The 14,212-nt window shown below is 52.3% G+C and overlaps 4 protein-coding genes across 4 annotated transcripts; 3 read left to right on the top strand and 1 right to left on the bottom strand.

Moving 5' to 3' along the window:
* Nucleotides 1–14: 14 nt before the first annotated feature.
* Nucleotides 15–1,294, top strand: SCP_1203730 (hypothetical protein; the record flags this gene model as incomplete). Its single annotated transcript, XM_027763255.1, has 5 exons — nt 15–312; nt 366–496; nt 552–728; nt 795–944; nt 998–1,294. The coding sequence occupies 5 exons, from the start codon at nt 15–17 to the stop codon at nt 1,292–1,294; spliced, it is 1,053 nt and encodes a 350-aa protein (XP_027619056.1).
* A 645-nt stretch (nt 1,295–1,939) lies between these two features.
* On the bottom strand, nt 1,940–2,566 carry SCP_1203720 (hypothetical protein; the record flags this gene model as incomplete). The annotated part of the gene is made up of 3 exons (XM_027763254.1): nt 1,940–2,211; nt 2,271–2,464; nt 2,517–2,566. 3 exons carry the CDS (start codon nt 2,564–2,566, stop codon nt 1,940–1,942), a joined length of 516 nt encoding a protein of 171 aa, XP_027619055.1.
* A 403-nt stretch (nt 2,567–2,969) lies between these two features.
* SCP_1203710 (predicted protein) lies at nt 2,970–8,120 on the top strand (the record flags this gene model as incomplete). Its single annotated transcript, XM_027763253.1, has 11 exons — nt 2,970–3,467; nt 3,519–4,635; nt 4,698–4,780; nt 4,839–5,041; nt 5,107–5,276; nt 5,352–5,541; nt 5,593–5,785; nt 5,842–6,067; nt 7,081–7,491; nt 7,555–8,002; nt 8,066–8,120. 11 exons carry the CDS (start codon nt 2,970–2,972, stop codon nt 8,118–8,120), a joined length of 3,594 nt encoding a protein of 1,197 aa, XP_027619054.1.
* A 229-nt stretch (nt 8,121–8,349) lies between these two features.
* Nucleotides 8,350–10,176, top strand: SCP_1203700 (hypothetical protein; the record flags this gene model as incomplete). The annotated part of the gene is made up of 1 exon (XM_027763252.1): nt 8,350–10,176. One exon carries the CDS (start codon nt 8,350–8,352, stop codon nt 10,174–10,176), a length of 1,827 nt encoding a protein of 608 aa, XP_027619053.1.
* Between the last annotated feature and the right edge of the window lie 4,036 nt (nt 10,177–14,212).

The raw sequence follows: 14,212 nt of genomic DNA, 5'->3' as shown, positions 1-14,212 counted from the left end.
CTTCATCTGCGACAATGAGCAAGCTTCCTAGAGAGCTCCCAGAGGATTTACAGTGCCATTCCGAGCAATTCCCGCACCTCAACAGTGCCTATCAGATATGTTTGCGCCTCGAGGAGGAGATCGAGGCCGACGCCAGCCCTGCACAAAACTCCAAAGAGCAAATGATTTTTTGTCGCATTCTCGGCTACCTTCTTTGTTATGGCCCGAATATCGGTGCACGGGTCGCCGTTTACAAGCAAATCATATCGTGCAAAGACAAAAAGGCGCTAGTTCAACTCGGGAAGATGTATTTCGACCACTACGTCCGAGCCTGTATGTATCCCCGCATTTGTTTACTCAACTGGCGTACATCTAAATCATCCCAGTTCGATCCAACAAAGGACCGACACCCACGCCCTCAAATCACGCGTCGCGTCCCTCCCTCGACACGATGGCAGACATGATTAAGGATTGTTTGGAGGAGGCACCGCAGGGTCATTCCACCGCAAAAAATAAAGTCAGCTTCGCTTTATTTCAATCAATCATATTCACTAACTTCGGTCATTGTGAAGGCCCTTGTCCGTGACGGGTTTCGGTGTGTGGTCACCGGCGCCTATGATTTTATCTCCGTCATGAGGAGTGAAGAGTTGGCAGGCAGAGCCCGAAGTGAAGGGGTTAACCTTACGTACACGGAGTGCGCTCATATACTGTCGGAGTCAACTAATTTGAATACCGCGAATTCGGACAAGGTACTTCTGCACACCCACTTTCTGCCAAATATTCATTTGCTCTTTTCAGGCTGATTATGCTGCTAGGTCTGGAGTATCATGAATACCTTTAGTAGCCGCAAAAATTTATCTGATGACTTGAACGGCGCCAAGATCCATCGCCTGGAAAATGTCATGACATTGGAGCCCTCCGTGCATCGCAGCTTCGATGCTTTGGAGATTTGGTTCATTGTAACAGTACGTGATTATACTTTCCCTTGTTCACAGAGTAATGACAAGAACAAAAAAAGAAAACAAAAAATAAGTATAAGCTGGAAGGTAGATCTGACCTGTACCTCAGACAACTTCCAAATGATGTCACCTTTACCACGATCGATCCAGAACTCCTCCCGGTTCCGTCGCCAGACTACCTGGCCCTTCATGCGGCGTGTGCCAAGGTAGCGCATCTTTCTGGTGCTGCGGAGTACATCAACAAAGTGCTGAGAGACCTCGAAGAAATGCCCGTGCTCTCGGAGGACGGTAGTTCGGCCAGACTGCTCGAAGACGCACTTCTCCACGCTAGCAGCCGTTCTCCTGTTTGGGTTTGAAATGATTAGAAGGTGTTGACCAGCATTTTTCTGGGGTCGGTCGTAACTCAGTGGCATTCCTTTGTGTTTTTTTTTTCATCAGCAGACGCATCTGTGAATTATGTCGGTTGTTGATATTACTGCACGTGAGCACTGTACACAACTTTATAACCATCGTCTGGAATGTTTCATACCACAATATGACAATAGTTATAGAAAATATATGTTATTATTATAGAATAGAAACAAAGGGAGCTTGCTGAGCTTCACGCTTCGCGCGCAGTTGACAAGACGTTCTGTGCGCTTGTCACGCCACGGGCGTTCCGCACCATCTATGTCACAATAGACTCAAGACTGCTCGAGGTCTGTAGAAACTGTCACAGCACGTCCGAATGTCAGCTAGGCACTGACGCAAGCCTTGAGTGAGCTCGCAAGCGGATGAGGTTGGATCAGGGTCAATGCACAGTGTGCTTGCGGTGTGTCGAAAGCGCTATCCAGAGTAGTTACTAACCTAGAGCATCCCAGGTAGTCATACGAGCCTCTCCAAGGCGGGCTCCTTGGGAGTAAACTTAGGTCTGCATGAGTTTCTGGGATGAATATTCCGAGAAATATTGGCTGGTGTGTAAATCGCGAGGTTCCGATATGGATGGTGGCAGTCCCGTAACACTACTCGAGGCTACACCACAGAGAAGCGTCAACCTCAATCCGCCACCCAAGATGGCACACGTGTACCTCGATTGCACCCCCTTCGAGCAGCGCCGTGAGCTGACCATACAAATACTGCCCGGCCTGGCGGTTAGCTGGAACGTTGGTGTTTCCGAATACATTAATTTTCTTGTCTCCGCCATTTGCCTTCAGCGCGGGGTCTACCTGATCCCCTAGCACCAGGAGGAGCTTGCCGTGCGGGGCAAGGACTTGGTATGTAGCGTTCTGCGTGTCTTCCAGGGCGATAGCGTCTCAACATCCATCGGCTTCGTCAAGAAGGTGACTAACGCACCGAATTGCCCGACGGAAGAGGAACCGCCGAAGATCGCTATAGGGTGGCCTGCGTACTTGCCGCGGCCACCCTCCCTCCAAGGAGGGAAGAAGCCCGCGCTTGCCTGCGGGTTCTCGGGATAGAAGAGAACAAGCCCAGCGGTTGCAAGACAGAGGGATCGACGCCGCTTGGTCGAACGTGAGCTTGCTCGGTATCTAGAAGTATCCTCGTAAGACGCCAAGATGCACGGGCAAGTCGGAGACATACTTTAGCAGTGATATCTGCATAGACGAGGGTGTGTTGTTGAAACGTAGCATGTGTAGGATGTCCAATCAAGCCCTGCGACAACCTGACGGGAGAGCAACATGTTCAGAAATCAATTTGAATGACCTCGTAGTATAGTGTGTAGCCAAGGCCTAAATTTCGTGGTGTACCGAGACGACTAACTGACAGTGACAGTGGGATTCGGGCGAGCAGTTGTTCCGCGTCAGCGTGACATGAAACGCGTCTGTCACGTATTCGTGATGCAACGCCCAACCTTAGGTAACGCGAAGCGTGACTCCACATCAGCCTTTTCAGCCTTGTCTTTCAGGTGCCCTTCGTGAACGCGTCAACCATCTGTCTTCTTTTTGTTTAAATAAACTTGTCGCACACCCTGAATTATTACAGGCGGCCTCGGAAGATATCAGAAGACTATAGTGCGTAAACTGGCTCCGCCACATGTCCCAAAAATCTGTGCCAAATACTCCTCTTCGTCGCTCAAAGCGCGGCCAACCTGTCGTTGTAGAGCCTACCAGACTACCCGCATTACAGCTTACCGATCAGACGGATGCTCCTTCTGCCCCTCCCATTCACACTAGGCCCACCGTCATAGAAGATCTCAATCATGAGCTCGACACATCCACCTTAGAACTCAGCACGCTCAAGACCCGCTTCTACTCACAATTCGTGCGGAATGAAGCATCCTCTATGATGCGTCCCTCAAAGGTGTACGGGCGCAGAAAACAGGAGAGACCATCCACCGCACTGGAGGTGTTCAACGTTGGGGACACAGTGCTGGTGCAGTCATCGTCGAAGGATCCCAGTATCGCTGTGATTGTTGCACTGTGGGATGTCGCGGACGCTGACGGTTCGATGCAGGGCATCAGAGTAAGGCTGCATTGGTTCGTCAGACCCAGAGAGCTTGCGTCGATCCGTGTTCGGAGAGAGTACCTCGACGTGCGTCCGCTTGACCTGCCTTTCCCAAATTGAAGCTCACACAATGCACAGAACGAAATCTACTATACCCTCTCCTCGACTATTTCCATTTCATCGTCAACCATCCTCGGTCGCTGCGTGGTATCCTCAACTCTTTCCGCTGATTCATTGCGGAGTGCTCCGACGCGTAGAAAGCTTCGTGCAGCGGAGGAAAAAATGTTGGAGTTCTACTGCGGGCTTGCCACCAACGCGATGCGGGGCTATTTCTACGTCATCGATTGGAGGGCGTTCAGAGAGGAGGCATTGGCTGCTGGCGTCGAGGATGGAAAGTGGGGGGTTGGGTCTGACTGGAATGTTCTTGTCGCTGATGACCACGATCCCGACAATGAACCCAGCCCTAGGAAGAAGGCTTCTAAGGGCACGCGATCGGAATTGGACATCTCTTCTGCAGGCAAAGAGATCCATGGACTCGTTGGCGACTTGGATGATGGCTCTTCAGCAGGGGACGAGCTGCAGCATCCTGTGGTGGAAGAGGATTTCACTCCGAAGACACCACGCAAGCGCAAGCGTGCATCCACAACAACTCGTACACCCCGCAAGACGCCACGTCGAGCGCGCACCAAGACAGCGCTCGAGGATGCGGTGTCTGACATGGACACAGAGATCGGCGGATCGTCCCTAGACGCGGCGGAGGTTCAGGCTCTGGTGGCCGAATCAGACGATGGTTCTTCGATGACGGACGAATTCCGCCTACTTCCCAACGACGAGGACGAAGAAGAATGCGAAACTACCATTCCAGCTCTTCCAACCACTCCATCACGGCGAAAACGGACCGTCGTAACTCGTCGCACCCCGCGTACTCCTCGTACCCCACGCCGGCGGGCGAAAGCGGTGGAAGCAGGGCCGAGCACACTTGCGCAGCCTACCCCGCACTCAAAAGCCGCCCTTCGGAAACGCAGGCGTACCGCGCTCGCTGTGCGGCCCCCGCCCGCAGCCGACTCTGCATTCAACCTGCATCTAGACCTAGAGGCGCACCTGGCGGGAGCGGGTACGGACCCGTGGCTGCGCGCGATGCACGTGCTGCATGTCGCGGCGCGCCCGGAGGCGCTGCCGTGTCGCGAAGAGGAGTATAGGCGGGTATTACGGGCGGTGGAAGAGCTGCTCGAGGAGGGCAGTGGAGGGTGCATATGTGGGTATTTTTTCCTGCCTATTCTCATATCTCTTGAACATTGCCTGATACTTGTTTTACAGATATATCTGGTGTTCCTGGTACTGGGAAGACTGCTACCGTGCATGCAGTCGTGCGGGAGCTGAAGCGCATGGCCTTGCAGAATGTAAGTGGCTGAGGCCTCCTGATATGAAAACCTGCTGAATAATTCTACAACTTCGCAGGAAGCCAATCCGTTCAGTTACGTCGAAATTAATGGATTGCGCATCCCGGAACCTGCAGCAGCTTATAGTCTTCTGTGGGAGGCCGTCTCTGGACACGACGCCGCAAGGGACGGACACATGAAGATAAGTGCCAACCAAGCGTTGAAGTCTCTCTCGCGTCATTTCAGCGCAGGAGAGCGGGTGGGGCCTGGAGGACACGCATGGTGAGTGATTTGATCGGATTTCTAGATGCCCGAGCTTCATTCCTTTATGCTGATCAGTTGCACAGTGTAGTCCTCATGGATGAGCTTGACCAGTTGATGACAACCAAGCAGGACGTGGTATATAACTTCTTCAACTGGCCTACCCTTGTAGGCTCTAAGTTAGTCGTACTCGCCGTTGCGAACACGATGGATCTGCCAGAGCGTGTGATGACAGGGCGAGTCAGAAGTAGGCTCGGTGCGTATCTCCTGGATCTCTGCATGGTGTCATGCTCATTTTTTGTCTACCATTTATAAATACATGTTGATACAGGCATGATTCGCATCAACTTCCAGCCGTACACCACTCCACAGCTGGAGAAGATTGTCCAGGCACGACTACACAGTGCGAAAGAGGGACTCTCAGACACACGCGACGTGATCGTCCCAGATGGTGTTAAGTTCGCCGCCATGAAGGTATCGTCAATTAGCGGCGATGCCCGACGCGTACTAGACATATGCAGGTGTGTTGAGCAATTCTCCACGGATCGCCGTGGCGCTGACTGGCACGGTAGACGGACAGTAGAGCTCGTGCAGCCTCATTCCCGAACTGCAAGAACTGAAGACGTGAAGGAGGTGATCAAAGAGATGCAGAACAGCCCGACGGCTGCGTATCTCCGGGACCTAAGCTTCCACGAACGGCTGATGCTCGCCGCACTGCTGAAATGCATAAAGAAGGAAGGGGTCGAAGAGATCAAGTGGGGCGAGGTGAGTCTTTTCCTCCTGAGATTATCGCTAAGCGCAAATTGACAACATACCTGCAGGTTCGACATCAGCATATCGTGTACATGAATATCCTTACGGGTGAGGACGACCCCTCGCGGCGACCGACGTTGGGCGAGCTACAGCTGGTTCTGGATTCGCTGCTTGCTTCGCGGGCTATGATATGCGAGGATGGCGCACTTGCTGCGCGCAAGCCGGAGGGTGAGAAGAGAGTCGCACTGAACTTGGAACACGTGGAGGTCGAGAGGGTCTTGGGCGAAGTCGGAGGTGCGAGATGGAAGAATGCGCTGAGTATCTGATTTTGCCGCCGTGCGTACAGATCGGAGGGAGGATCGGGCCTGAATCCAAGTCATTCTTTGTACACGGAATGACCCACGGTGATTCGCACTAGTGTCTTATGAACGTTGGTCTGACTGGAAACTGTCACAAAACGCCCGCAGAGTCAGAGGAGGTCGCACATCCCGCGACGCACGGCCTCCACTTCTGATACGCCCAGCTTCTGGGAAGGCCGCTTGTGCGGTAAGTTCTCATGCACCCACAACGGGCTTTGTGGATGATTTCAAGGCTTCTGTCGATGACCGGAAGCGACCGTCCTTGAATTATTTCTCTCCAGTTACCAGCACTGATCATCTGATACAATGTGAAGGTCCAGTTTTCTCTCATTTAGGTGTTTCAGAGGGCCCAAGTAACTCGTGTTCCACCTGAAGTATGATTGCTGACTCCGCCTAAGGTTGATTTTCGCAGGCATCCTGTTTGGTCTGGACTAACCTCTATCGGGTTCTGACTCCCTATCGTAGCGCGCTTGTCAACGAATCATGACAGACTCGACCCAGACTAATACTGCACGGTGGTGCGTGTCTCCAGAGCCTCGGATGCGCTCTCTCATTGTTTCCACGGCTCCGTTCCATTCTTCTCTTCTCTTGAGGTTCCACCTGTCTTCCGCTCGCTACTGGCAGGTCTAAAAATTGATGCGCGAGTCATACACGACATGCGAAGCACTTTGCAGTATGTTCCACCCACGGCACTCGACCAGACAACCCCAAATATTTGCTTGTACCCTCGTTCTACACAGGATCTGTCGACTTGCTCCGAACAGGTCCGGTGTCCTTTTTTCCCTGTAAATGTGTTGTGGAACGCATGTTGCGGCATCTCCTGAGACCGGGACGGGAGCCGAATTTAGGTGGATGCGGAATTCCTACCATCCCGTATATGAGTAGCCGCGTTTCTCCATCCCTCGATAACCATCCCTACAATCATGAAGTTACTCACTCTCGGTGTAGAGCTTGAAGCTGTTGCAGAAGGCTATGATGCTCATGACAGGATCGTCAAAGCGATCACTAACGGCCCTCACCCGGCGACCGCCAAGGTCTCAGATGATGGGCCCACCACTGGCGAGACATCGTGGATCGTCACTAAAGACTACTCAATCGCCCCAGGCAGAGAGAGTTTCAGCAAGCGGATGGAGGGTGTCGAACTCATATCTCCCGTCTTCACTGATGCCGACATACCCACTCGCCTCACCTGGCATGATGAAATCCGTGGTGTACTCGATTCCGTATGCCGTGCTGTGCCGCCCCATACAAATGAGAGCACAGGATATCACGTCCATATCGGTATCGGTAAGGGTCAAGGACAAACCTTTACTCTCGATGAACTGAAGAGGATTGCGGCCGTTACTATCATCTACGAGGGTACGCTTCCTTAATGTCCTCGCCATACTCTTGGTCACTCATTTTTTGATATATTTATCTCAGAGTCGATTGATACGCTTCACCCAGCCCATCGTTCGGCTGATCGTGAAGTAACTAACAACATGCTCAGAAGCAACAGGTCGAACGTGTTTTTTGGGCAACTGAGTTCGTCCGATGTGCTCAGAAGAATTCTATCCGCTCGTGATTTCGGTCATTTGGCACGGATGATGAATCCATTTCCTGATGGCCTCCTTGATCCTGAAAACACGCCGGTGAATTGTCTGCGGGATTATAAGGTCAACTTCCTGAGCGTGTGGAAGTATGGAACTGTGGAATTCAGGCAGCACGAAGGGACTATTGATCCCACGACTGTGTGTGCATGGGCAGACTTCTTGCTTGCCTTAGTACGGCGAGCGATAGAGCTTCCAGCAGAGGTTCTGGTAGCTCTCGATACCATCAATATTCCACTGGTGGGCATCGTGGATGAGCATGTTTATGCTGGGCTTACGCCGTGAGTATACCGCTCTATTCTACTTGCGAAGCCAACGATGTTGTAAGGATATTAGAGGAATAGAGTAGTCGAGGCGTCGGAGTTAGCCGAGGCGTTGAATACGCGCTCAACCGCGTAGATGGGTTTTTCGTCTTTACTTTACTCGCTGAAAACCTGCCTTCCGAATAAACTCGGTTCAGTGCATTTCCCGCGACTTAAGGACCACCAAAGGCCGCAAAAGCCTTATACATTTTTGCACTCGCCGCTGATACCACCTCGGTATTAGTGAAGTCTATTCTAGCTAGGCAACAAACCCCTTTTCTACACTCTTTCGAAAAGACCTTGCTTCTATCATCTTCTCTGTCGACATGCCGGCCAAGAGGAACCCTACAAGCTCCACTGTGACCGTCACCACTGGAGTTGGTGGAATGAAGACAAGGCGTAGTACCGTTCAGGACACCGCCGACGACGACGATAACGTCGATGATTGCGGTCAATCCACTGACAAGAATGAACCGGTACCACCTGCCGACGTTCATGATGACGCCGGTGACCCGTCTCGTGAGGCTGATCCCTCGCGATCGGGCAGATCAGAGCGCGATGGCGTCGTCGATACGCCGGGCGACCGTGATGCTCGCACGGGCGCTGCAGACGACAACACGGTCGGTGATCAGCACCGTGTACCTGATACTAACATGGATGAGCCGCAGCTCAGCCAGTTATGGAACGACACGGAGGACCTCCTTGCTGCCATAAAGGTGAGGTTCAATGAGTCCGACGTATCCTACCAGCAGGCCATCAGCTATGCTAATCGGGCCACCCGTGAGGCCAATGCTACCCGCGCTAGAGCCGTGAACGCTCAAAGGGACTTTGAGGAGGCGATTGGTAAGATTCGCTCCTCCATACTCCGCATTAAGAAGCCGGAGAACCCCGAGATTGACGACTTAGAGACCCCGCTACGCGAGTTTTCATCTCGCGCGGCAGACGAGGCAACTCATCAGTCGAGGCCGCCCGTTGGCGTTGAAGGCGATCGGCCGCAGTCTCCGCCGATCAACTCGGACGACTATGTCGAGAGGTCGCTCGACATGCTGTTCCGGCCCCGCGACCGAAACGAGACGGATGCCATGTACAACATTCGTCTCGATGGCCAAACCCGCTTTTTGGATGTGCGCGGGGCAGAACAACGGCGTCGAGAGCGCGAGGCCCGCATCAACGAGACCTGGCAGCAAGCCGAGTCCCGCGTAGACATGCGTGCGCGCTGGGGTAGTGCGATGCCCTTCGCCACGCTGCGCACCGCATTTGGTGATGCACCGCCGCCGGGACCACCTGGTGGTGGTGGTAGCAACAACCCGCCGCGTCGTGGAGGAATGCCCGCGCGTGGTCGCGGATCACACTCCGTCTACTCTGGTCGGGGATTCCGTTCTGGTGGATTCCCTGGTGGAGGCGGTGATGGCGGTCCTCCGGATGGCGATGGCGACTCGAGTCCGCACGGTAGCGGCTCGGATGGAGACAACGGAGATGACGACGAGAGCTCCGAGAGGTCGTCTGTCCGTAATCTTGACAGGCATGCAACGCGGAGTCCCAGCTACTTACAGGGTAGACATAGCATGCCCCGTGGTAGTGTACCTCGTCAGCAACAACAGCCACAGCCGGGATATACGTTACCCGCTGTTGACGACCCATTTATGCGTGATGGTGTGAGAATCATCCACAAGAAGAAAGTCAGGCAGGCATTACCTCAGAGGATTGCCCTGGAGAATTTTCCATTGCCTGACAAGTATTCCGACCTCGATGAGGATTGGCACCAATTCATGGGCCAACTTCTCAAGGATAACATTGCCAGTGTGACTGTAGCCAGCACACTTTATGTACACCTTATTCCGGAGTCGAACAATTATCGTCTCCGCGACGTCGCAATTCACTCTGCGAAATGCGGCGTCAATATGCAGATGGCACAAGACGCACTGTCGGTTTGGGCCCGCGGAACTCTTCCCGGACCAAATGCAGAGGCGGCGCCGGAGCAACCTGCTCCGGGACCATCCAATATTGCCCCCACTGCCGCTGATAGCACCCAGGACGGCCATGCCACCATAGCCGGCGATCCTGTGGGCAACATGCCGACTGAACCCGTTCCTAGACAGGACGCGGTGATGACGGATGTGAATCCTGCAGCGGTCAATGGCAACCCGGCTTAAATATGCCTATCATGCGGCGATGGATCCGTGTGGGTCCCCGCTGTACCTTAAGGCCGCCATTGCCTCTGGCCTCCGCCCCGCGCAGTCACTGCTCCTTTATCCGCGTCGAGTGTGCGCGAGTGCTCGACGTTAATCAGGAATCTCGGCCCTAAACCGGGAATTATGCAATCCGTCTCGCTCGTCGGGCGGTTCTCTTCAAACCCCTACTCAAATCGCAGGTTCAACAGCCTGCTGTATTTCGCTCCCCCCCGGACTCGCTTTGGAGGAGGAGGGTGTAAGGATATTAGAGGAATAGAGTAGTCGAGGCATCGGAGTTAGCCGAGGCGTTGAATACGCGCTCAACCGCGTAGATGGGTTTTTCTTTACTTTACTCGCTGAAAACCTGCCTTCCGAATAAACTCGGTTCAGTGCATTTCCCGCGACTTAAGGACCACCAAAGGCCGCAAAAGCCTTATAGATGTTGACCTCCGGTCATAGGCTGCGCCAGTAATATCAAACTTTTGTCTTCCACAATGGCCTTTTACTATTCGTCTACCTGTTACACGCTCATCGTGAATCCTATGATACGATCTCGGTAGGATGCTCACTACTACGATCATCAATGTACTTATACGTAGAACCGAACTTTGAGTATCTCCGGTACGGTGCAGTCTGTGCAGTTATGCAGCTTCATGTAATGTTGCCACGAATTGATATCATGTATTTATCACTGCATCATGGTGACAGCTAAATTCAAAACGTTAGACGTTTCTCGACGAAACTCACCTCCCGATCTTTGTTCACGGAGCAGCAGTTTAGTGTGGGACAAACGACCTAAACCAAATGCGGAAGCTCAAGCGCTCGCCGGAGAGCCTGTGTGCGAGAGTTCTCGCACTGGCATGCCCTGGAGAGAGCTGAGAAGATCCTTATGAGCTCTTTCATGTGGGGAACATGTTTATGGTTCTCAAGGGGTGACATGGTTGCCAGCATCTGATGATGGAGGGTAGACCGCATATTGACTGGTTGCCCAATTCGGCCTAAGTCTGTTTGTTCCGCACTAAAGCGCTGCGCCACAAACAAAAATCGGGAGGTGAGTTTCGTCGCAAAACGTCTAACGTTTTGAATTTAGCTGGAACCGTGCGGAGAGGTGCATTGGGCTCAGCCACAACCCGCTGTCACGTGCAGGAGTTACATTGAAAATCTAAAAACTTCGCAGTGCGGAGCTTTTTGAGAGAACAACAAATGAAGAAAATTCAGGATCCTTAGCCGCTAATTTTTCTCATTTGAAGAATGGCCATCCGTTGAGTTGTTGCAATGTAGTTTACAAGACAAGTGCAATGCACGTGACTTTGAAGAGATACGGCTGAGACCTTCAACGTTGGACCTTTGTTACGGCATCCACTGACTCGCGATCGTTTTGTGCACATCCTACTGTCATACTGTCCTTCAGTAACTGGGTGAGAGATGTTCAAACCATGCTCAAGTTCATCATCTGACGGTAAACATTGAAATTGTAGCAATTACGATTTTTCCGAGAAACAACAGTAACCTCCTTCAGTCCGCTCCACACCTCTCACAAGTTCTACGTAGTCGTGTCATTCTGAGCGATACGACATGGCTATCTGGTGGTACATTACGGCAGTGTGGTCACGTATCCTACAGGTTTTTCTCTTTCAGCTGAGAGCAAAACCTCTTACCGTATCTGCATCCCGCTGGAATGAGGATGTTCTATACCACATCTTCAGTAGCGCCTTATCCCAAGATCTGCTCCAAGCAGCGCTGGTATGCCGTGATTGGAGCCCAACTGCCCGCAGGCTACTGTATTCGCGCATCTTCTTCGATTCAGATGCACCAAATGCTTCTGCACTCGCCCGTACGCTTCGTACCTGTCCTCATTTACGGAAATTCGTGCGGTTTTTATCAGTCACTTCCGGTCTCTCCACAAGGGACGCTACAATCTTTGATTGGCTAGAGCTGATCCCCGAACATGGCCTTCGAGAAGTTACAGTTAAGCTGCTAGGGAGGAATGACCAATTCGCACAGCTGGTACTCCAATCCCCGGCTGTCCGTACGACACCAAGTTTGATAATTCGAGGTTTTTTTGCTACCTCTCCGGAGATTCTATGCAGCTGCTTGGAGCTTCCATCGCTGGAAAGAATTTCCTTCCACTTGCAGAGGGAATGGGGTCCAATTGCATTGAACCCCACTGCGAAACTCAGACGCCTGAGTATTGGAGCATACCGATACTACTATACAATCGGACACCTGTTAGCCGTCTTCGGGCCTCACCTGGATCACATTGATATCGACATTACAGGAACGGGTGTTTCTGAGGATGAGGTGGAAGACCTGGTTATCCTCCTCCCGCTTCACGCCGGCCGTATCCGAACCCTCGCCTTCCAATCATACCAGCTCCCATTTGCTCCATTTATCGATGACCTTGTCGAGCGCCTTCCGTGCCTCCTCCACCTTCATTGCGGTTACGGGAGTTACAGCAGTGCCCTATTCGATCAGTTGCCACACCGTCTGCGCACACTCCAGCTGGACGGCAACCACCGGCACCCTTTCCCAGCGCAGGACATCATTCGAGCAATAGACCGCGTGGGTGCTGGAAAGAGTGAGCTGGAAGCGCTCTCAGTCGTAGTGCAGTGTCACGGTCATCACAACGAGCTGACGGATGTGGCTCATTCATGCGAGCGCAACGGTGTATCATTCCGCATTCTCACGGTGGGGAGGGCTGATATCCTCACCACGAGTTTTGCGTGTGCCACTTTCGAGGCATAGAAGGCCACTCTCGTCGATTAACGAGGACAGGATGCTGTTGTTGTTTGAATGCATTTGGCGGAGGAGGACTTAACCACGGGAGGGAGCAACTTTATTTCCTATAATGAAAAACAAGTAGGACACATCCCGTCCACACAAGGAGCATCTCATTAAGCGACGTAGGTCTCAGCCGTACTTACGAGGACCTACGAATTTACACGAAGGTCGCGATGTTTTTGCGCCACGAGGAGTATCTAGATCTGAAACATACATAAGTAACATCTAGGAGATCTCGGCAGTTGCCGTGCGTGGTTGGTCCTTTACTATCTTAACTGCTCCAACCAAGTTCTAACAGACTTATATCCAATATCAGCCATGTCTTATCCGTATACGCATTCAAGAGGGTGCAGACTGTGATCCACAGCTATCTGATTTGCGGTTTCTCAGAAGAGCGCTTCGTGGTCACCTCATCCGACTTCGCGATGGCGCTATTCAATTCTATCGTGCCAAAAACTCCAAAAGTTGATGTCAAGAAACAGCCTGTTGCAGCGAGCTCTCGTATCTGGCATCTTATTTGTCGTCTCATATCGTGCCAGTGTTGCGTGCTCTCGTGTTTATTATCTATTGAGAGGTTTGTGCTGGCGCTGGCAACCACATATCTTTTTCAAAAAGATACCGAACGTTTCACTTCTGATCGTGCATCTCCTGACCAGTCCGAAGGCATCGAGATGCCCTGACAGCGTTATCTTTATGATGATGCCATACACTCTACGTATGAGTTCTTTTCATAGAGGGCCTGCTGTAGCGGATAGGGCGTCCTATAAACTCCTCGCAAGTCACTGCCTTGTCTGTGGACTATTCTTGCCTGACGTGTCCGTGTCTCTTGTAAGATGACCTCCGAGGACTTGAAGCAGAAGCCAGGGTCACGTCCTCTTCGGAGCTATATCTGGTACGCTGTCCGCTGTGTGCCGTCGACTTACGCTCGATTCACTGGTTTTCCAGGGATACGTGGGATAAACCACCTGAAGAGCGGAGGTTTTTGGCGAAACTTGATGCATGCCTCTTGACATACGCCGCGCTGTCATACTTCAGCAAATAAGTTGTTAAACTCAATCTTCGTTCATGCAGGCACTGATCTTGTTCGAAATCCACGTATCTGGACCAGCAGAATGTCACCGTATGTCCCCCCCCCCCCCCACTGTCCTTGATGGCCATGATTGACACATCCCTCACAGAACGCGTATGTCTCTGGAATGAAAACAGAGTACGTTGATAATATTCATCTTTTGTCTGC

The sequence above is a fragment of the Sparassis crispa genome (assembly GCF_003851025.1).
Source record: "Sparassis crispa DNA, contig_000010F, whole genome shotgun sequence".
In the NCBI taxonomy this organism is placed as follows: domain Eukaryota; kingdom Fungi; phylum Basidiomycota; class Agaricomycetes; order Polyporales; family Sparassidaceae; genus Sparassis; species Sparassis crispa.
The sequence above is the reverse complement of the archived record's forward strand: the minus strand, read 5'-3'. Positions and strand labels throughout refer to the sequence as shown.